This window comes from Haemorhous mexicanus, chromosome 3 (assembly GCF_027477595.1).
Source record: "Haemorhous mexicanus isolate bHaeMex1 chromosome 3, bHaeMex1.pri, whole genome shotgun sequence".
Lineage (NCBI taxonomy): Eukaryota > Metazoa > Chordata > Aves > Passeriformes > Fringillidae > Haemorhous > Haemorhous mexicanus.
In genome coordinates, this window is record NC_082343.1 from 8,068,617 (window position 1) to 8,092,140 (window position 23,524).

Genomic DNA, 23,524 nt, shown 5'->3' on the forward strand with positions numbered 1-23,524 from the left:
GATGTGGATTGATCAAGAATAAATCAGAAGATTTCTGCAGCTTTGTACTTCAACTATTTTACGGACTTTTTAAAAACACTTTGAAGTAATTTTAATTGTAACCTCTGATGGGAGAGATATGCACACACATAAATCTAATGTAAGGGAATTTAAATCATCCCAGCTGCACATTCCAGAAAAGCTATCAGCTTTACCTCCCTTCTGAAGCATGGTTTCCTTTAATGGGGAAATTTCTGAAAAAAATATCACTGGGTGTGCAGTCATTAGCCAAGAGAAACACGTGGTGTAAGAAGTAAGAGCTGAGAGACCAGAAGCCCAGTCTCAGGATTTCTTATCAGCACTGCAAGTGCACAGCCTGAAGCAGAACATATCCCAGTTTCAGTTGACAGACAGGGATTAAGTTATTCCAACCCCATGAGCCATGCTGCAATATCAATTCGTGTGTTTAGAGACCATGGCAGGAAACAGGCATCAGCACAGAGGGACTCTGCAAGACTCACCTGGTTTGTAAATTTACTATAGTTGTTCTTCCAAAACTATAGGGATCTTTATCTAAGAAGAACAAGAACAAGTAGGAAAATTAACTGGTGCAACAGAAAGTCATCTTTTATTCTATTTTTTAATGAAGTTGATATATTTCTTTTTAATGCTGAGCAAGTTCATTGATAAAATGATTTAGAATAATAATCAATGCTGGTTTACTCTGTCCTGTGTTTTAAAGTTGGAAAAAACACCCCTAGATTATACCACATTCAAGTCATCAAGAAAAACAGTTGAGTGTTTTAAAAATCTATACACTAGATCTTTGAAGCAGTTCTCTTTCTCCCTCCAATCTCCCTTCATTAACAATATTGCTTAGGGATTGAACATATTTCCTTCCCATTTTTCTTTCATCTTAACTGATTTCTTATCTCAGGCTTTTAAGCCTTATTAATTTAGTGTTGACAAAACAGTGCTGACAACCTTGGTAAGGTCAAAAATGGGTTTACATGACATTATTTCAATAGACTGTCAAGTACTTAAAAAAGTTATAATACAAGTGAAGGAAAATTGAGCAAATGATCACAAAGAAAATGGAGTTTAGTGTATCTAGAAAGCTAAACAATCCTTCCTGCCCAGACTGTTAAACCACATTGCAAGTTAAGTCATCAAAACTGAAAGAACTGCAAATGCACAAAATCAGCTTACAGTGAAGAAGAGGAAGAAGGGGAGAGATACTAAAGATTTGGTTTCTGCTGTATTTCCTAGACTCACAAAGGTTAATGGAGAAAAACAAGCTATAGTGTCCTGCTTTATTAAAAGAGCTCATTTTAATACAACAAGAGAATTGCCAAGAAAGAGCTCATAAAAGAGAGGTCAAAGATGGAAGTTCCAAAGGTAAACAATACAAAAAGGAAAAGGTACAATGTATCCTATTACAGACAAGAGCTATGTCACAAGGTTTTAAAATCCATGAGCAACACTTAAAACACGATCTTGAGGAGACTGATACAAAGTCAAGTATGAAATGGGATTGTAAGGGCTGATAACAAAAAATGGAAGAATGTATAAACAGAGTTTAACAGAGCTCTCACTCAAAGAACTCAAGTTTCCCACCAGCAAACTGAAGGGCAGACTAGAGGACATTGCAGGTGCCACACTGGAAGACATAATGAGGACTAGACTGGAAGAAACATGAAATGAACTTTATCTAGTCAGCATTGGCAAAGTCTCTGCAAGATTTGTCCAATTTTGAGACACAAACCAAGACATAAAGGAACAATGGCAGGCAGTGTAGCCAAATAAAAATTCAAGGCATGGCTGGTGTTTTTATGATCAGCCAAATGGAAAACATTTCTCATTAAAGACCAAATTAACTGGTTTGTTTATGAGAAAGAGGCAAAAGCAGATAAAAAATGTTTATCATTCTCAAACAGCTACAAGGATTTTGTAAAGAGAAAAAGAATAATCTATTATTTCTAGTGACAGATGAAAAAATTGATTTTAAATTGATTGACACAAAAGAGGTTCAAACTGCATACTAGAAAAAGATTTCTCAGCTGTGAAGATGTTTTCCATTGACAATCATCACCAATAAAAACCATAATGATCAACCCCAGTTAAGAGGGCATGGGTAAAGTTAATCCTGCCTTGAGCCTTTTTAAGTCATGTCATCTAAGTCTTGTCTGCAGGAGGTCTGCAATCTTGTTTCTGACAACTGTTTAAAGAGCCCCCTACAATCACACAAATTTCACATCAGACTGAGGGGGTGTGTTGGGTTTGTGTGGTCAGGTTTAGGTAACAGGGGGGCTACAGGGGTGGATGCTGTGAGAAGCTGCCAGAAGCTTCCACCATGTCCAAAAGAGCCAATTCCAGCCAGCTCCAGGACAGACCCACAGCTGGCTGAGGTCAAGCCAATTAGGAATGATACTAATACTTCCAGGATAACATATTTCAGAAGAAGAAAACAGTTACTGTGCAGATCTAACTGCAGACAGAGAAGAGCAGAGTGAGAATATGTAAGAGGAACAACTCTGCAGACACCAAGGTCAGTGCAGAAGGAAGGGCAGGAGGTGCTTCAGGCACCAGAGCTGAGGTTTCCCTGCAGCCCATGGTGCAGAACCATGGGAATGCAGATATCCACCTGCAGCCCATGGAGAAGACCCACACTGGAGAAGGTGGATGCCTGAGAGGAAGCTGCAGTCCTGTGGGAGGCCTGTGCTGGAGGAGGGTCCTGGCAGAGACCTGTGGACTCATGGAGAGAGGAGCCCATGGTGGAGCAGGTTTCCTGGTGGGACTTGTGACCCTGTGGGGGACTCACACTGTGCATGAAGGAGTGCACCCTGTAGAAGAGTGACTTAGGGTGCAGCAGTTTGTGAAGATGGCATCCAGCCAGAGTCAACCCACTAGAGTGGTTAAAACACCACCTTATAAACTTCACCAAAATAAAAAAAAAAAAAATCCAAAGAGTTTTTGCTATTATATAAAATAAAGAACTGTTCTAAGAATACAAAATAAGAAATTCTTACCAAGCAGATCACCTGAGAGATTGACAGGCAATATCACACACACAGACAAAATGCTGATGGCAATCAGCAAGCAGATGATGTGCCGCTGGAAGGCGAGGTAATGGATGGCATCTTCCCCACACCTCTCGTGAATCTCATCATCACTGCATCAGCCAGAAAAGCACATGGTCAGCTTACTTAATCTTTTTGGGAGTGGTTTATGAACATATATGAAATCCTCAGTCTACTCAGTGACATCCCCCTTCCCATCAATCCCTACTGGCTTTCAAAATGGCTGTGTTCTTTCATGTGTAAATTCAGGTTCCATAAGTGTGTTTTTCTTGTGCAACGCCACTACACAAAACTTAACACTTGGGAATTTAAGATTGAAGCAATTATCTGAAGAGCAAATATGAATCCAAATTCTTTTGGACTAGAAGAGGACAAAGTCTTTTGCTGTGACCTCCTCTTTATGCCAGTCACAAGCCTAGCTCTCCAAATTTAAGATCAGTGACAGTATCCACTCATCTCCATAAAGGCCCCCTGGGAGGAAAATTACAACACAACCACCTCACTCTTATGACAGCCAGCTAACAGGAGATATAAAAGGCTTGGGAATGAACCCTCACCATCTCTCCACTGTCAGCAGATTACATCATCAGAATAGGAGAACTTAGAAAAGGAAGGAACTGAACAAGCAAAAATGAAGAAGGACAGGTTTAACCCCCATCCCTTTCATATTTCAATGTATCCAAGCTAGAAATTGATTTTTAAAATCATGATCTACTAAGCCCCAAGAGACATAAAGAACACACATCACATGTCTAACATTCAGTTTCCAGGACACACTGGGATGGACTTTCCCTGGTTAGCCAATTCCAGCCCCAACTAAATCACCAGTTCTCCACAGAAACCCTTGCAGGGAAATCCCACTGCCTGCCTGGGGCTGTACTGGCTTCAAATAGGGGAACACTCACAAGCTACTCTTTGAAGAGTAAAATCCTAGAGTGTAATTATTAGCTCTGAATCAATATAAATGCTATAGATTTACTCAGATTCACACACTGTCCCAAGACTGGGAGGTGCCTGGGCTTCTAGCAGGACAACTGTATCCTGAAAAAGTATTTCCATAAGTTGACCTTGCTTTCACTTCCTTTTTTCAACCAACCAGAAGCACCTGTATCAGTGCTTGTATTAAAACTCTATCTACTCAAATGGAAAAATAACCCCCAAAATTTTGGAATGCAAGCCACCTTTCTAAATTAAGAAAAATCAAAGCAAACCACAGCTCACTATTTCTGTTTCATATACTTACTGCATCCGAAAAGCAGCTGTAATCCAAGAACAAAACCCCTATAAATAAAATAAAATAAAATTTTTAAAAAGAAGCTTTTAGAAACTGACATACAAAAAATAGAGTCTAATCCATCCAATTAAGACAACCTCTTAGCTAAAAAGCTAGTAGCTTCTTGCTCTGAAATACAAGGGACTAAGACAAGTTAATCAGTTAAATGCTTGTAAAAAACACTGCCATGACTACATTAAAAGAAAGGCTTCTTATATAGGTTTACAAATCCCCCAGTGAAACTGGATAGCAGAATTCACATCTCACTGAGCATCCCACTATGGCTCAAAAAACCCCCTTCTCTCTCAAAAGGGCTCCTCTTTCAAGTGAACATTATCCAACTAAATAGACATGTGTTACTCAACAGCTAAAGTTGCTTTAGGGTTTTAAAAAGATGAAGTAAAGTACACAAATAGCAGAGCAATCCTGATCAAACACTAGTATGCTTCTGATGCTCACACAAATAATTAATTGCAAGGCTAGATTTTAAGTTGATGCATGTATATATAAAATGTTGAAAACTTAGGATGCCACCACTGGACAACTCTTGCATGGCTCATTCTGAAGTTGCAACACAAAATTATTGGGGTGTACCAATTCAACAACTTCAGAAAGACCATGGAGGGAGCCAGTTATTGGCTAAAATATTACCCTCCACTTCAAACCATTTTGATTATTGAGAGTGCATAACATTATTATTAGCCTCACACTTGCTCCAGTTTTCTCAACACTGTGAGGAAAACAATGTACAGTAAAGAACAACTAGGTATTATTTGCAATGTGAACTCAATGTAACTTTTCGAACTGTTATCCCAGTACAAATTATCTACTAGTCTTGTTTTCACTCTCCCCTCCCCCTTTGAAACAATAACATATAGTCCCTGTCTTAATTAAAAAAAAGAAAACAAACAACAAACCAGACTTAGAAACAATGACACAAGATACTGGTTTTATGATATGGCAATAGTTTGTCAGGAAACAGAGATTATGCATGGTTCTATAAAAACACAGTTAACAATGCATTATTAATTTTTGCATAGAGATCAACTTCCAGTTTAATGATGGTTCATTGAACTAGATGGAATGGCAAATTCCAGCAGATTCCATTCAGAAAGTATTATCAGAACTCTGGAATACTTACCTTATCATATTCAAGATCTTCAGGTACTGATGATGATGTTGACAACCGGTTATATCTTGATTCACTAAAACACATTAATTGATGCTTTTAAGTATCTTTAACAACAGATGATGGAGCTTTACAGAATTATTTCAACTTTAACAATTCTGACTAAGGGATGTAGTACAAACACACTCTTTCACTTATGAAAGCTGTGGTTTTCACCCTGCAGCGCATGCCTGATTATAGTAACTTGTGTATGTCTCCTGTTGAACAGGACACGTGAGCTCCTGACATGAGAGCACAACTGAACTTGAAAGAAAATAACATTTTATCAGGATATTAAAGCCACAGTGATGTAACAGAATGCAACACAGGTTTGGGAGCCTAGCCAGGAGCAGATTTGCAAGCTGCCTTCCTGTTTGGATATTCCTCATTACACGACATCACTTCTGTTCCCTCTACTTTTCTTCCTTTATGGTACAGCCATTACCCACAATTTCTCATTACAACTAAATCTCTGCAAAGCCACCTCCTCAGACAAACAGTCCTGTAGCAAGGCTAGAAACATTTAGAAACTCTGTAGCCCTCAAAAGTAGAAGAGTGCCTGTTTTCAGTTTGTTGCTAAAAAGAAATGTTGCAATGGTAATTACAGGACGACACCTGTTAGAATAGAGTGTGTTCCTGGGTGTCTCTGTAATTTTGGCCAGCAGGCTCAGCTCACAGTCCAGCAGGACAAAAACACAGGCTCCTGGGTGTCTGACTGCTCCAGCCTGTTGGTCCCATGCCTCCACAGCCCAGTACCAAAGCACCTTCATGACTGCTGCCTCAGCCAGCTGGATTAAAGCCTTCTCAGTTATTGCCCATTCTATTTTACATCATCTATCTTTCACAACTGTCCATAGATTACACCTAAAAACAGGGTTTGAGTTCTTTCCAGTTGCTCAGTTGTGAATTTACCATAATTTGATTGCACCAGGAAGAGGCTTGCTGTTAAAGTTCCCCCACTTCACACACAGCTTGGATTTTAAACATCCCAACATATCATCCTACATCAAAAAAATAAATGAAATGCCCATTTGAAATATTACTACAAATCAGTGAAGAATTTCAGAAACCTGCAAATGTCAGTTTTTATTTTTGAACCCTTGGGAGATTTTGTGGCATGGGCTGTGCAGGGAGCTCTGGGAATACACTGGGCTTGAGCCAAGATAAACAGAATGGTGAATATCCCTCTGTACAGAAGCACACTGCAAACATCAATGTGCAGCATGTCAGCAGACAAGCAGCCTCTTTCCTTCCCTCCACTTCCTTAACCCACAGCTGTAGGATGAAATCCAAGGCAATGGAAACACAGGACTTATGGCTGAAACCATGGACAGAAACTCTCTGAGGGGGATGTATTCACAAAAAGCAGCGTGAGGGCACTTTAAACAAACATGTGCAAATGATTACAAGCATATCTAATTGATATAAATGCACCTAATATAAGCCACATTTACTCTACATTCTTCCCCACTCCCCAAATGATTCAAAAGTCAGTCTGATTACATATCTTTTTTACCTTTCAACTTCTGACACCAGAGCAACACGACCATAGTCCCAGAATCTCTTTCTTATAATGGAAAACAGTAATATTAAAATCTAGAAAATAAAAAAGAAGATATTATAGTATTTCTTTTTCCCATTTCAAAATAATCATTCTTAGGTGTGTAAGAACTGACAAAAAATGCTGTCCTAGCTCCTAAATCAATTATCATATGCCAGCCAAACTCAGTGGTGGCCATGCTACAGACCAACTTGTCTGGGACCAAAATTACCTATCTCTGATCTCTGCAATGTATTTTTAATCTGCCCCCTGTATTTTCCCTTTTTGAAAGGGACAAAGAAAACAAGAAAAAAACTCAATCACTGAGTATTTCATAGCTTCATTTCTTTTCTTCTTTTCTTTTTTTAAACAAGTTGCTCTGCAGAAAGCAATGAAGTGACAAGGCCTGTTTTCTATGCATATGTAGCATATACCCTCACTTTCTGGTTCCTCCTCCATCCCATGGAATTTCTTATTCTGAGCAACCTGTTTGGCTGGAAAGTGGTGTGAGTGATATAATTTACTGGTTTCAAATACTGACTGGCCAGCCAGGATACATGTCTAGATCATCTCTGTGTCAAGATTACACAGCTCATTTCCACATCTCACAATTAATACAAGCTTCTTATGAGAGCCTTCCTCCTAACAGGAAGGATTAATTTAGATCTTCCTCCTTCACCTGGTCATTAAACTTGGTGCAAGCAGGAAAGTTCTCTAGATTCTTCACAACTCTGGTTGAAATTGGCTGTAGTATTCTCCAGTTATTAGGCAGGACTGCCAGATAAAAATGGGAAGAAAATGAAAAATATAAACCTCACTTCCTTTGGAAACCGGCCTAGAAATAACATATCAGAAATCCATCAACTGACAGTTACTAAAAGGATATGTAGTAAAAATGTAATGAAAATAAGAATACAGGAATTGAAAGATAATTTTCAGTACTTTGTATTTGAAGAGGAGTCTTCTGCACTTCACCCAGCTCTCTACCTACCCTGCTTGAGTGCAGAGTTCAACAGCAAGGAACTCAAAAGCAGACTCAGTGTCTTAAAATTGAGCCACCGCTTAAAAAAAAAAAATAAAAGGCAAACACTTCAAGTGAATCTTATTAAATGCTGTGCTATTGGTGACACAGAAGTGTAAATACTGTAAATCCTCAGAAAATGGATTTATGGTAGCACACACCAAATCAACAATCAAATCAGCAAAGAATGCCACTACATAACTTAGAGGAATATCCTCTACATTCCTACAGAATGGCCAGCTCAGAGCACAGGTAATTTTAAATTTCTCTACAGCAGATTTCTAAAACTCAGAAACTTTTCCTTTTTGTCTATTTTACTACCATAGACCCTCTTTTCAGGTGTGCAGCCCTGTTTCTGGTGGTTGAAGGCAACCTAGACCAAGCTTACAAAAATAACCACAAGTTTTAGGGTAGTTTCAGGCCTGTCCTCGAGCCTCCAGATAGCAACTAATCATATTCCACCTTTTCTCAGGACTGAGCTGGTCAGTACATTATCTCATCTTCATCTACAGCTTCAGAAAATCTAATTTTAAAAAGCTGGTTTTTCATGAAAAAACATGAAAAACATGAAAATTTGAGCTGCAACCACAAAATTCACTACCCCCACAAAGAGATACTGTAAAACTGCACTCTCCCTACATCTACACATCCAACAGACAGTGACACCACCATCCCATCTGTATGCAAACATTTACCAACACCTGAAAAGTGCTTTGATATTCCCAGGATGGCCTCAACTCATTTCTTATTCTGAGCATTCTCAGAAACCAAATTCCAACCCGATAAATAAGAGAATTCAGAAGAAAATCTCACTTTTGAGAAGGTCAGAAGTACTTTCAATACAAGAAATAGAAAACTGGGCTTACAAAAAAGAAGGTTACATCAAGCAGCAGGACAGTTGGGATTCCACCAAAAGTTACTCCTTGGAGCACTGTGCTGCCCTGGGCAGTGCTGTAGCAGTAAGTCTCATTTGTTCTGTTGAAAGGATCACTCCTGTTCCCAAAGATGCCTAGATGAGAATGTCCAAAACCCAGAAAATAGAAAGGGTTCATTTTGTCTATTCCTTTAAAAGACAAAAAAAAAAAAAAAAAAAGAGAAAATAAAAGAAAAGGTGAAACCAACTTGTGAAAAATCTGGTTGGTATTAGTGAGATATACTAATATTACAAGTATAAAAAGTGCAGGAAGATGCAACCAGAGAAGTAGGAGAAGTACTTTGGAAAAGAAGGTGCCTTTGACCATCTCTTTCCTTCACATGTGAGATGTTTTGCAATTCTTGTCTAGGCACTGCTGGCAGGTTCAGCTACCAGCAGTGCCTAGACAAGAATTCCAGACATCTACTGCACCACATTCTCTCACAGAGATCTGAGGATAACTGCAGAAGATCCCTCCCCAAAAAAACTTGCCTATAATTTAATCTAGAACATCTAACTTCATATTCCAGCCTGGACTGTGATTCTAGGAAACACACAGGGCATTACATATTCCAATAACAGCAGTTTGAAAATTTTGTTCCCAGTTGATGAGCATGTGTGAATGCACCAGCTTGTGAACTTTGTATTTAAATGTCAAAATCTTGAGATCATTAACAAACTCTAACCACTAATTCCACAGAAAAGAACCACTACATAAATACACGTTTCTTTCTGTTCTTGGAATATTGGGTGATTTTCCTTTTTCAAAATAATTCAGCTGGAAGGCCAGCACAGCTGGCCAGTTACTGTATGTCACAAACAAGAAAGAACAAAGAGTATTTCTCAGAGAACAGACATCTACCTCATTTTAGTCAACTGACCTGATCAGATAACGTAGTACCATACAAGAATGCACGAGATTTGGCTATTGATACAAAGTTCTTTTTATCAGTGCAGGCAACTGCTCGTTTATTTTGGGGCTTTCCACTTCAAACATTTCCTTTCTTGGATCTTATTTGCGTGCTGATTCCAAAGTATTGCTTCATGCAGAACACACTCCTGACTGATAAATTCACAGAGAAACCACTCCCCGAAAAAAACTCAACCCTTCAAAAGCAAATATTCTAGGTCCTCATCACACAGGTCCAGGGCCACTACTTTCGGGATGTTTTGCTTTTAACAGGAACGCACATGTCTCTGACGAGATGCTGAAAACGAAACAAACAACAAAAAATACAAATAACTAAATATTCTCCTTTTAAACAGCGGGAAAAGAGAGTGGAGAGTACTCCTCCCCAGACAGCATTTGCTAAGTGCTGGGCAGCGCGACACGAGGAAGAAATTTTGTCTCAGCTAATGTGTTTCACCACAGGACTAAAAAAAAAAAAAAAAAAAAAAAAAAAAAAAAAAAAAAAAAAAAAAAAGAGAGAGAGAGAGAGAAAGAAAAAAACTCCAACAACGCCCATAAAAGTTGTACCGTGACTCTATCCTTGCTTTCTACGGGCTGAAATTTAGTGCTGCCGGAAAAGAAAGCATTTTTGAGGAGCCTTGGGGAATCTTCAGCACAAGCCTGCACGCTAAACTCTAAGCAACTCACTGGAGTTTATCAGACACTGCTTCCAATTCTCGAAAGCTGATCTTTTTAAACAAGCCGGCTGCCAGGCAGATAAAGGGCACGGGAAGACCTCCCACGGGTGGGGCTGAGCCGCAGGAGCCCAGGGAGCCCCGGAGGGGCTCCAGGAACGGGAGCCGGGTCCCGTGAGGCGCTGGGAGCCCCCTGCGCTCCCGGCTCCGGCAGGACGTGGAGCCGCGGCGGGCGGGACCGGCTTCCTCAGGAGCACATTGGGAAGCGCCAGGCTCGCCCCTGGAGGAGGGAGCGGGTCCCTCCGCTCCGGAGCGGGGTGGGCAGGCTCAGCGCCCCGCGGGGAGGGTCCGCCGCTCCCGGCGCTGCCCGCCCCGACCCCGCTGAGGAGGGGCCGTGCTCACCTCGCCCACTCCTCTCCCCGCGGCCCCGCACGGCGCCGCTCCCGCCCTCCCTCCCTCCCTCCCTTACCTGCGACGGGGCGGCCTCTCCTACCCCCGCCCTTCCCTTCTCTGCCTTTCTCTTCCCTGCCCTCCCTCCCCGTCACCTCACGGGCGGTCCCGGTCCCCGGCCCGGCCCCGGAGTTGCGAGCGCCGGCAACAAGTCCCGGCGTCTGCGCATGCGCGCGCGGCGCGCTGTCAGCGCTCCCCCCACAGGCCGCTCCGGCCGGGACAGGGCCACTCTCCCCGCCGGGACAGGGCCACTCTCCCCCCCGGGATAGTGCCACCCCTGCCGGGATAGGGCCGCTCCGGCCGGGATAGCGCCGCTCCGGCCGGGACAGGGCCGCCCCGGCCGGGACAGGGCCGCTCCGGCCGGGACAGTGCCACCGCTGCCGGGAGAGTGCGGCCCCCGCGCCTCCCTGAGGGAGCGGACCCTCAGATAACCGAGGGAAAGCTGCTGCTGTTGTCCAGCCTGGAGAAGAGAAGGCTCCGGGGAGACCTTCTAGCGCCTACCGGTGTCTGAAAGCAGAACTGAACAGAGCGTTTTATAGCACGGGAAAGGAAAACGGTCCCCAAGAAATGTGAGATAGGATTTCCAGAGGGACTTCACAATTTCAGGTCTGGTGAAGTGGGCAAGCACGCAGGTGGAAGTGGAGCAGGCCATACACTGAGATCACAGAATCATGGAATAGAGTGGTTTGAGAGGGACCTGAAATATCATCCATTTCCAACCCCTCACCGTGGGCAGGGACGCCTTCCATGAGAGCAGGTTGTTCAGAGCTCCATCCAACCTGGCCTTAACACTTCCAGGGATGGGACATCCACAGCTTCTCTGGGCAACCTCTGCCAGTGCCTCACCACACTCAGAGTGAAGAATTTTTTCCTGTTACCTAATCTAAACCTACCCTCTTTCATTTGAATCCATTCCCCTTGTCCTATCACTACATGTCCTTGTAAAAGTCTATCTTTGCCTATGTAGAAAGTCTCTCTCCAGCTCTCCTGGAGCCCCCTTCAGGTACTGGAAGGTGCTCTAAGCTCTCCCAGGAGCTTCTCTCCAGGCTGAACAATCCCAGCTCTCCCAGCCTGTCTTTGTAGGAGAGGTGCTCCAGCCCTTTGAGCATCTTCATGATCTCCTCTGGACTCACTCCAACAGGCCCATGTCTTTTTTGTGCTGGGGGCCCCAGAGCCAGACTCAGCACTCTGGGTGGGGGCTCACAAGGGCAGAGCAGGGGGGAGGATCACCCTCGCTGACCTGCTGGCCAAACCTCTTTTGACAGGTAGCTCTGAAATAAATTAACAAATTAATGGTAGTAGTATGAATGTTCCATGAAGTATGCATAGCCCCTTGTCTCCACACACAACTCATATGCCGTGAATTGGAAAAAACCCCAAGACCTAGGGAGTTTAGGTTAATGAGTCCAGGATAGAGCTGGGAAAAGACCAATTCCCAGATATCCACAAGGATATCCTATCCTTTAAGGGGTTCATTGCTTCCAGACAACAGGCTAGAAACACTGCACAGCAGCTCCCTGCCTTCCACCTCTTCTCTACACTTTATTATTATTTATCTCTTCTCTTCTCTACACTACACTATGTAGTGTTCCCTCCACAGCCATTTGATACCCAGCATTGCCAACCAGCCTCATCCTCCTGTGCCTTCATCCTTTGCTCCTGACTGGCAGGACTGACCTCACTGAGCAGCAGGCATATGAGGAAGAAGAAGATTATGGTAATGATGAAAATGTGATTGTTCAGAGGGAACCAGGGACCACTTGACTTTAAAGGCTTGCAGTCTGATGGATGAAGCAGCAGTGATGTCTTAGAACAGCAACCCACTCTAAAACCAAGAAACAATAATTAGGACATTGCAGAGTTTAGTCTGATGTTACATTGATCAAAACCTTGGTTATCTGCTGACTTTTATGTTTAAAAGGAATTCATGTCCCAGCTGCCAAGAAGCCACTACCTGCTCCATCTGACAGTCTTGATCCTGCCTCTCCATCTTTAACTCCTGGTATTCCCATGTATACAGACTCCATGCATAACTTAGGGCCCTGCATGCATGGCTGCTCTCCTGACACTTTATTCACCCACAGTTGTTTTACTCTGCCAAATCCTTGTTTCACTTTTCAGGATTGCCTGCTCAGTGGAAAGCAGCATCTGGCTGTACGTGTGCTATCTGCCTTCTCCCACTTCATCCCACAAAAAGGGCAAAGTCCTGCTTATCTGCAGTCACTGAGGGACATTTCAAGACAGAATTCCATCACTTACCTAGCAGATGCATTGTAGATAATATGTGATTTTAAATTGGCTGTAATAATTATGCTAGTTAGAAAATGACATAAAAGTTCTCAGCTCAGAGTGGTTCAGATTCACTGCTGGAATAAAGAAATCCCACTGTTGTTGAAGGATGTTAGTTTTACCTTTAAACACTCTCCTCTCTGGGGCTGTGTTGGTGGGAAAGTTGTTTAGCATGACTGTTGTAGAGTTATTGTTCCATCCTGTCTTTTCTGGAACAACTCTTCCTGTGGACAATTTATTTCAAAACAGGATTTCACAGTGGAATAATTGTAATTACTTTCTTTTAAATTAAGTAGATCTACTGTGTAGGTGAAGCCTCTGTGTGTGCTTGCAGCTCTTCCACTTCTAGGACCAAAATCTGCTTGGGTGGTTTTCTCACTGATTTCCTAAGATGCTCATACTCTTGAGTCTTGCCATGTTTTTCAAAATTAGGAAGGCCCTGCTCTGGTTAGATTATCTCACTCTGTAGTGTAAAACAGGTAATATTCAGTGATCTCAACACTGTAGTCTTGACATTCTTCAGTGTGATGACTTTTGCCTAGCTACAAAATAATTTTTCCCTCTCCCTCTCTCACAAGAATAACACCAAGCTTTTGTCATTTGTTTTTGTTCTTCCTCTGTCTAGACAGGCTCTTTAGCTAAGTGGTGTGATTTTGTTTATCTCTAATTTCAACAGCAGAGTCACAGTTCCCTCCTCCCTACCTCTTGTAAATAGGGTTTTGTTTACCACTGTCTGTTCTTTTGGTGACAAAAGCCACATACTGTCATTAGTTCACAAACGTCTAATTATGTTGCTAGAGCAGATGGAAAACCACCCTCAGGACTTAGGGAGCAGGTCAAGAGACTCTGAAATCCTTCCATCTTTCTTTTATTTTGCATCCTCTATATCCACTTCAACAGCTCTTTAGCACCAGGTTGAACAAGTGTGCAGAGTATTTACACTTCCACGTGTGACTCTTCCCTTGCTTTATTAAATGACCTTATGGCTGGAGAGCTCCCTTGTCACTTTAGTTTGATTTATCACAGCAGGATGTCCCTTGATGGGTGAATTCCCAAGAGGACTTCAATAGTCTCTGGAGGTGAGTAGCAGGTGGCCTGAGCTTTGCCATGCATGGCAACTCTTGCTGTGGTTTCTTCTCTCTGAAAAAACTCATCAGCCCAGCTTGCTGTTCCCTACTTATCTGCCTATTCAAATATACCTTAATGGATTTAATTCAGGCTTCCAGCCTGGCAGCCCTTTGCTAGCTTTTAATCTTTGCCTCCATCTGGCAACCTGTTTATGAGCCTCAGTGCCCCACAGGACACAGTGTGGGCATTATGGGATTTTCCTTTGAAAGGACTGAACATTAAAATGTTTATAATATAGACAAACAAGTAGAAAAATCTAGACAGATACAGGGATTTAAATGTCATAATACAGATCAGCAAGCAGCAAGTCTTGACTTTAATTGACAATTTACCCTTCTTTTCTCTCTATTCTTTTTAATTGTTTTTGGCATGATGCTTCTCATTCATAGGTAATATGTTTACTTTCAAGGTAGAAATTATCTTGCATTTAAGATGGGATGTATTTTTATTAATCAATATAATAGATTATTATCCAACGTATTTAACCAAATATATCTAGCAATATGTGATGGAAATTTGCTTTTCTTTTCTTTTACATTTTATATCAGATAGGAAATGGTGAATATAGCATTGGTATTGATGCTTGAGCATGATTCATTTTTCTTGTCATCTTCATCAAGTTATACTTGGATGAAAACTGGAGTTTTATTAAAACACACAGGAAACTGCAATCTAAAATAGCAGTGCTGAAAAGTATGGGAGGGAAAAGTAGGCTTATTGCAACACACTTTGCATAAACCTGATTTATGAAGTGGTGAATCCATGATCTTCCTCATCACTCACCTCTGGGCAGGGTGAGGTTTTAAACCTTGGTTTCTTTGGAGTAGTTGCAGGTGTGGAGAACCCCTTGCTGATATATAGGATTGTTAGGTTTATTGTTAGCCTGTCACAATGCAACCACTGTTGGTGTGACACACCTTGGTACAAAAGTAGGGCAGGGTGGCCTGAAACGTGGATGACTTCATTGTTTCCTGAATGTACACATTATCTTAATGCTTATCCATGCATTAACTCCATGTGGATGGAACCTGAAGGGACTTAATGCATAGGTGGCACAGCACTAACTATAATTAGGGCAGCTCCCTGAGAGAGAGAGGAAGATGGAGAAACCCTCTGGCCCAATCTGGTCTGTCCCACTGAAGAGGAGAGCACGTGGCCACATGAGGCATTGGATTTATCAGGCACCAGGTGTGCTTGTTACCAGTATGAAATATCAAACCACTCTAAGCCTGTAAAGTTTTCCCATTCCCAGGTACAGCACACATTAGTTTTCCTGAACAACTCCAGTATCCTCAAGAGCCTCTGTGCTCCAAAGTGTCCTCACTGTACACAGTGACTCCTATTGCAACAGTACTGAGACAAGCCCTGGACAGATTTAACATCCTTGCCTCTGGTTCTGCTTTCCCTGGAGCACAGAGATGAGTGGTTGTTTGTGCTGGAGCCACAAAATGCTCTAGGAGATCTTGCAGTCTAAACCATTGGTGGGTCAATTCAGCTGGGTTTGCTGCAGCCTTGGATTGAGAGAAAATTTTTGTGAAGCAAGCTCTGAAATCCTGGTTTTAATCCAAATAGGTCAGAAGAAGAACACTTGTTTTTCCCCTTTTATTTTTTTCTTTCCAAACACCACTAAGTTTGACAGCTTTGAAGAAACTACTCATGGTTGATCTGCTGTATCCACACTCTATCTGCAGAGAGTCCAATGAGATTCCCAGCTTTTAGACCTAAGAACCCTGTTCCAAGGCCTTGGCACAGCACTTCCTGGTTTACTGGCTTGATTTCCCTTAAAATGTCAGCATCAAACACACTGCTTGATAATTTATAAATTTACAGATTAAACAGTTTTTAAAAGGGCTTCTATAATGTGCAGTCTTTATTTTTTTTTTTTTCTTTTGGGCAAGAATTTCCCCTTCCCACTTCTGGATTTACAGATGAAAAGAATTTAGTGACCAAACTGTGAGGATTTCAAAGAGCTGGCAAGGTCTGAGTTACAATTTCCACAGCAGCAGCAGCGACTTGGCTCCTTTGCAGACAGAGTAGGAGAGCACAGGGGGCCACTAATGACAGCAGGATGATCCTGGTGAGCCCAAGCAGGGGGTCAGGTGCCAGGGATGCAAGGGGCAAGTGGCTGGGGTGACTTGGTGACAGGATGCAAAGTGGCTTAAGCAGGAAGATGTGAAGAGCTGTGGCCATGGCAAACAGCCACAACCAAGGGCAGTGAGGCTTTTTCCAGCAAGGAAGCTCCTGAGCCCGGGGGAGCATGGCTTTGGTAGAGTATGACTGGAAGTGGTGGGGAGCAACAGCATCCAGCCAGTTCCAAGTGCATGACTGCTGCCTGAAGCACACCACAGGCACGTGGATCCTCTCTGGGTGCTTTCTGCACCTCCACTTTAGGGAAGCAGACTTGCCTAAATCTATCCATTCCTTAGTGTGTGATTTCCTGTTGGACATATTATCTCCATACTTTCTGATTTTCCCATTCTTGTCCCTCCCTGTCCACTCTTTCCTTCCTCTTTGTGTAGTATTTAATTTCTTCCCCCCATTCATCCTTTCTTGTATTTCTTTTCCTGTGATTATTTTACTCTCTCTTAATCACTTCCTTTTCTTTCTGCTTCATCTTTCTCCTTTCAAATGTATGCAAAGAATGTAAAGGTATTTCCTCACATCTCTTCCAGCTGGACTTGGCATGTTTGACATTGCCTCATGAGTGGGAGTGTGGTCTAATCTGTGTGTAAAGGGAAAGTAATGTGGTCACTGCAAGCTGAGCACCTTAGACATACAGGTGATCTATGGATCAATGGAGAACTTTGTTCCCTGTAACAGATGGCTTGTTTTACTAAGGTACTTTAAGAATTAGAGTCTGTTGCTGATTAGAGTTTTGTTGGTAGAAGCTGTGGTGCCTTTGAAAATCAGCTTATTTATTTTGGTGTCTAAATATGGACTTGAAAATTTTGGCCAAGGCAATTTGCTCAAGGTCATAATCCTGACTCAGGGACAGAACTGGGAAAAGAGCCCAGATGTTTTCAGCCCTCCTTTCCTACTGGTGTTATGTACAGTTTTGGTAAAGCAGATGTTTATATTTAGATTCATTGAAGTAGATGTTTATATATTCAGGTTATATAGAGTTAATGATAGAGTGAGTGCTCAGAATTAATCTGGGAGAAGTTAAGAGCAGGTCCTGCAAAGTAGCATGGTTTCTGGAATGAGATGAACTCCAGGATGAAAGAAAGGATCAGTGTTACATGAGAACACCTAGGAAAACTTTTCCTGCCTTCACACCATGGTGCACCTTTTCTTTTACACCCTGTCTGGGTCAGTTCTGGGGCTGTACAGGCACAGCTGAGAGAGCAGGTGCTGCATGCAGAGCCCTGGCAAGAACAGACCTGAGGTTTAAGGCCCCAAATTGCCAACTGCCCTGGGCAACATGAGCCAGGGTGATTGGGATTCCTTTGGAACCATAGTTCCTGTGAAGATTAGAAGAGTTTCATACATCAACGTAAGAACTTGAATTTATTATTCAAATGAACATAGTGAGAACATTTCTCAGTGGACATGAAATTGTGTTAAGGGACCAATTCCCATCCACTCAGGAAACAAGACAACTGTGTTCTGTTATTGCTGTGGTTTCTAGATCAGTTTCAAGGTAACCCAAGCAACAGTATATTTTCATGTCCTATTATGAATCACAGCATTTTCTCATTTAGGACAGCACTTGTTCAACAGTTTACCAGTCTGGGAACATGGTGAAGGCCAGAGGTAAGCTCTGCTACCACAAGGGACTGAAAACAAATCAAACAGTGAAGCTTTCAAAGAGTTTTAAGAGACAATTTTCCAAGTCCACTTCACAGAATGATTTTCAGATTCCTCCCACTGGATTTGCAGAAATTGAACTTCCTTGAGAACATTGTTTTCCTGGAGTCTGCCTTAGAAGTTTTCCCACAGATCTGGTCAAAATGATCAAGCTTTTCAAATTAATTCTCAGGTCGTCTATGTCTCTGCTTAAATTGCAGTAATTATTTCTAGTTTTGCTGTCACAGGATAAAATATTCCTTGCTCTATTTTAGAATCAAAGCTGAAAAAAGGGACTAAGCACCCAAGTTTTGCTCAATGAGAAATAGAAATTCTTGTACTTTTGAAAAATCTTCTCCACGTGTATGATTTGTCAAAAGGTGCTGAATTGTGCACTGGCAACTGCTAAAGCTAAGAGCCATGCTGCATAGATAAAATAAATTTTAGTCACCATACCTTTAGTTCTTCAGCCTGGAAAGCTGACAGATGCCAGCTTCAAAAGCATGGCATTTCCTGCAGAATCACATGTCAAAGCCAAAATTAAGGTTTGGAAATGCATTTGGTTGCTCTGTGGAAATGTTGGTCATTCCTGGATTAATGGTTTCGAATAAGCAAATGGCAAGGTAAGAAAAGGAAAAAAAAGAAAAAACCAAACAACTGAAGCTTGTGTTTCACGCTTCAAGTGACCTGACCAAGTGGGGCTAAATTCCCTTTTAAAATCAAATGACCATGATGCATCTCCCATGGTGCTGCAGTATGAATGCTAAAAGGATTAAAACTGGTCAGGTCACAGAGCTTTATTTTTTGCTCTTCTAAGGGCCATGTTATATCCGAGTCCTTATATTCCTTCTTTACATAGATATGAGTGCATGGCAGGAAATTACATAATTTCCTGTGCCATGAAGTAAAATATCCTTTACTTCTGTTTTGGAGCCAAATACGCAAAAAACCAGTCATTTTTCCAGTTCTTTACTTCTGAATTCTTTTAAATTAAATAGTAATATCATTCAAAAATGTTAGAAATCAATACCATGACAATATAAACATTTAAGTGAAAATAGCTTTGTAGTAACTGTTTGAGTAGGAGCAGTTTATCTACAGACCCTCCTTTCTGAACATTGTAGCATTATTTGAAAACAAAAGAAAATTAGGGGGCTATTTTGGTATTTGTTTCTGTGCAATACTCAAAGGTCTAACAAACTACTCAATCTAGACAGAAGGGGAATGGAATGAAGAGGATAAATAATAAATCACCACTAACAGCAACCAGCTGACTAGATTTTAAAAATGAGTTAATGATTTGAAATTTTGTTAATAGATCTAAAATCTTTTTAAATCCATTCCAAATATTCGACAGGCCTTTAAGACCATTCTCTGGGCAGGCATCAGCACTCTGAAGATGAAGAAAAGCTTCCTGCAAAAGTTGAGTGCCATGCTTACAACCTCTTTCTGTTTCAAAAGAATGAACATCAAGCATCAGGATGAGGGAGTATAGTCTGATCCAGATCATCATTTCCAAGATGGTTTTGTACCTCTTGAAACTCCCAGTTTCCTGGAAACCTCTCAGACATGATGTCCCTGTATGAGCCCAGCTCAGCCAGAGCTCAGACAAGCAGGCCTGGTTCTGTTGCTGGGCCCATTCAGAATTCCACCTCACCATCCTTTTGATCACAGCCCCAGTGTGCTGTTAACATCAAGGACAAAAGCCATGTGCAGGTAATTATTTTTGAAACTAAATACATCTAGCTCCTATGGTGTAAAAGCCAGTGACATGCAATAGCCCCAGAGTCACTGCAGCAGCAGATGTTACAGATGGAAAACAACCATGTGGGTAGTTTAGCTCATTTTCCTGTTGTTGCAGGTATCTTTTTGCCAATCAGTAGATTTGCTAAGGCACTGCCCAAGCTAATTTTGAATAGCTCAGTGAGGACTAGCAGAAGCCATTGGGCAGCTGCTCCTCCCTCTATCTGATGTATCAGATCAGAGAAGTATAAACTGTCAATTCTGTCTTGTCATCAGTGTGTGTGTTAGCACTTAATTTTGCCTTCTACAACCTTTCATTGGGTTTTGTAATTTTCTGTGCAAGTATCAGGCCTTTTTAGAGTTTTCTTGCACTCCACTAACAAATTACTGTTTTGCACAAAATCTCAGAAGTTGTTTTTTAGGTCTCACTCATCTTGGCCTTTCATCTTTATTTTGGGCCTGCAGAAAAAAAACATTTTCCAGCAAAGTTAGTAATGCAAATTATTCAACTTGCATTAACACATACTTCATAATCTTTCTGCCTTTACAGTTTCTCCTGGCAATAGAAATAAATTACAGCTGCTAGAATACAGTGTTATTCTTTCTCTGTCTGAGTTGGGGTAAAGTGATTCATTTTCTCTCTTTCTTAGCAAAAGAGGACAGTCTGTTTAGTGAAGCAAAACTTATTAGAGCTAAATTTAACTGGAGGAAATACAATCCATAATTAAGCCAGGTTACTTAGTGCCTCAGATGCAGTATGAAGAGTATTCCAACTGTATTAGCATGGCAGGAAAAGGGGGACATCACTCAAGTTTTGGAATGCCAATTGCCACACAAACTTGGCACAGAATCAGTAAAGGCTATGGGACATTGGATCTGCAAAATAAGGCAGAAGAAACTTTTTTTAAATAGCTGATAGACTTCTATGCTATAAATAAACTTCTACACTATAATACAGTTGCCAGGGAAAAGCAGCGTTTTAACTAGGCTGATAAATGGGCTCTGATTAGAAATTAAGTGGTGCTCCTACAGAATTCAGCTATTTCTCAGTAATTAGGACATTCCTTAATGAAGTGGACTGTGGTGTAAAGCAAGCAATTCAGGGCTGTATGCTTATTTATCTGATTCAACTGCATTAGCTAAATGTCAGTGTTTTTGCCAGCAGCCTATGCTGCAGCCATCAGAGGGGTGATGACTCCTGCTTCCCCAGCTAACAAACAAGGAACAGACTGGGGCAGTGGGGAGGAGACTGCTGAAGGCATAGAAAATGCTGTATTTAAACAGTTGTGTTTGCTTTTCTGTTAAAAAAAAAATAAAAATCCTGAAGATCTCCTTTCTGCCAGAACACAGGCACTGTGCAAACGCTGCCAGCACAAACCGCTGCGAGCGAGCCAGCTGACATCAGCTGACCAAGGACATGGGGGGACTTTGGACATTTTATCCATTCCTCCTCTTCAGACAGACAGCCTTTTGTCCTGGCCATCTGACCAAAACAAGCTCATGAGTAAAAGCAGATGCTGCCTGTGGAAGATGTGCTTATGTCAGTGCAATCAGTGGTACAGAGCACCAGGAGGGAAGGACCCAATAGGATGTGATCTTTCAGATATTTCCATTGGAGATGGCCCGTTCAGTGTGGCCTGTACTGGTGATGAGGAAAAACAGTCTCATGTCCTTGCCTAGATTAAATGAGCTGGACAATTTCTGTATAGCTCAAGCAGATGATAGTTTGGACCACAAAAGTTGCTACTGCAAGGAGAGTAAACACTAAGAACTGAGTCTGAGGTTGCAGCATCTTTGGAATGAGATCTGTGCACTCAGAGCAACCACAATTCGTCTCAGACATGGGACAGGAAGTTCTATTTCACAGAGTCAAGGTAGCCAGAGCTCACAACACTGATCCAAAGTCCCTTTTATGACTTTGCACCCAGTGGAAGGAGGAAGGGAATGCATGAGAGGCAGGTAAGTCAGGTAATATCTGATTGAGCACAGAGCCTTTTGGCACAAAAATTAACAAGGCCAAATTTTTACATCAAATCCCAACCATCAGAAAGATCAACACAACTGCATTGAGTGGTTCTGCAGTTTTCAGTCTAGCCCTGGGAGACACCCAGATGTCTTGTTTTATCAGGCCTTACCTTCTGGAAACTTTTCCATGCCAGATACTTGCAGAGCAAGCTGAGGTCATAGGGAGCAAGCTCCAGGGAGCTGTACTGGCCCACAGAAGTTGCCTTTCACATCACTCAAGTAAGGGTTGATTTAATATGGGCTCAGCTCTAATACAAAAGGGTTATGTCCATGGCAATTGAAATCTTCAAAAGTTTAATATTCAGACCCTCAATACTGCAAATACATTTCAAACATTCTTGTGTCCCGAGATAATAGCTTCATAATTAGGGCAAGTCTTTCATACTTTCTCTTTGATCCCACTGGATTTATTTACCAAAAGTCATTGCACAGATGTGCCCAGCAAATATCTTACAGAAGTGCTTGTAACAAAATTAAAAGCTTAAATATAGAGATTCTCTCTCCACTAAGTACTGGCTTTTATTAAAACTGGGAGTTGCTCATACTTCACCCCTTGTAGCCTCTTTGAATCCTCTGTTTGACATTTCAAAAGTGCCATGCAGGTTCTAATACACATTACACAGAAAGAGCTATTATAAAATTCCTGACTTTTTCTTGTTTGCACGACAAAAGGGGAATGACAAATCCTCCAATTGGACCAGATAATCACTCTCCTGTGAAAAGCCTCCAATATACATCCTCTGTTTTCTTCTTAGCTGAGCTCCAAGTGTGTTTGGTCAATAATTTTATTTTGGGTGTGAAGCCCATAAATCACCTTCCAATACACATTGGACAGTGGAGAGTCCTGGTGGATTTGGCATCAGCCACAGGAGAAATCACATTCAGATACAGGAAAGCTGGGTGCTGTTGGAGCAATCAGACATTTTCAGTTCATGTTGTCATGGTCTTTTGAAGAACACAGACTGCAGAGTAGGGCCACTCTCTGGGGCAAAGACTAATTGGATGGATAAATAATTATGGGATTGGGTCTTCTGACGTAAGAGAGAGACCATTACAAATCCATGGACTGCAGTTTTACCCAAGTGACCATATAAACCTAACAAATTCCATGCTGGAACTGAGCTGGCCAACATTTAGAGAGCCCACGTGCAGAAAGCTTTGTCAGCCATCTGAACATTGCTCAGGTGGTTTCCAAGCCTCTGACACAGCCCATTGTGTGACCAGCTCTTTTGCCCCAGCCTCTAGGAATCAGTAATGTGCCATTTGGCTGGAGAGACAGTCCTGAGGGAAGAGCTGGGTGTACGGAGCTTTCCCAAAGGGATGAGGGAAATCACAAAGATTTCAGGAAAAAACCTTCCCTTTTATTCCCAAGCACAGGAGTGTTTGACATGAGCTGAACTTGAAGCCAATAAATGAAGTGGATATTTTTCACTGCTTTTGTGTTTGTGTCTTGGCAATGGATGTATTTTGAAGTAATATACAAATGCATGTCTAAAATTCATGTCCGGAGAAAGATGCTGCACAAAGTGCAGGATTAAAGAATGC

General features: G+C 41.8%; 1 protein-coding gene across 4 annotated transcripts in view; it reads right to left on the reverse strand.

Annotated features, from left to right (window-relative positions):
- Positions 1-11,215, reverse strand: part of TMEM63A (transmembrane protein 63A) — a 30,985-nt gene extending 19,770 nt beyond the window's left edge. The window contains exons 1-8 of one of the 4 annotated variants that reach the window (XM_059840692.1): positions 11,104-11,215; positions 9,856-10,182; positions 8,928-9,124; positions 7,017-7,096; positions 5,474-5,537; positions 4,303-4,340; positions 3,009-3,151; positions 501-552 (exon numbers count right to left, since the gene is read on the reverse strand). In XM_059840692.1, the coding sequence (XP_059696675.1) occupies positions 501-552; positions 3,009-3,151; positions 4,303-4,340; positions 5,474-5,537; positions 7,017-7,096; positions 8,928-9,113 (563 nt within the window). In that variant the 5' untranslated portion in view covers positions 9,114-9,124; positions 9,856-10,182; positions 11,104-11,215. Of the gene's footprint in view, positions 1-500; positions 553-3,008; positions 3,152-4,302; positions 4,341-5,473; positions 5,538-7,016; positions 7,097-8,927; positions 9,125-9,855; positions 10,183-10,451; positions 10,473-10,571; positions 10,875-11,027 lie in introns of those variants that run through there. The other 3 variants (XM_059840691.1, XM_059840693.1, XM_059840694.1) reach the window with 3 other exon arrangements.
- Between the last annotated feature and the right edge of the window lie 12,309 nt (positions 11,216-23,524).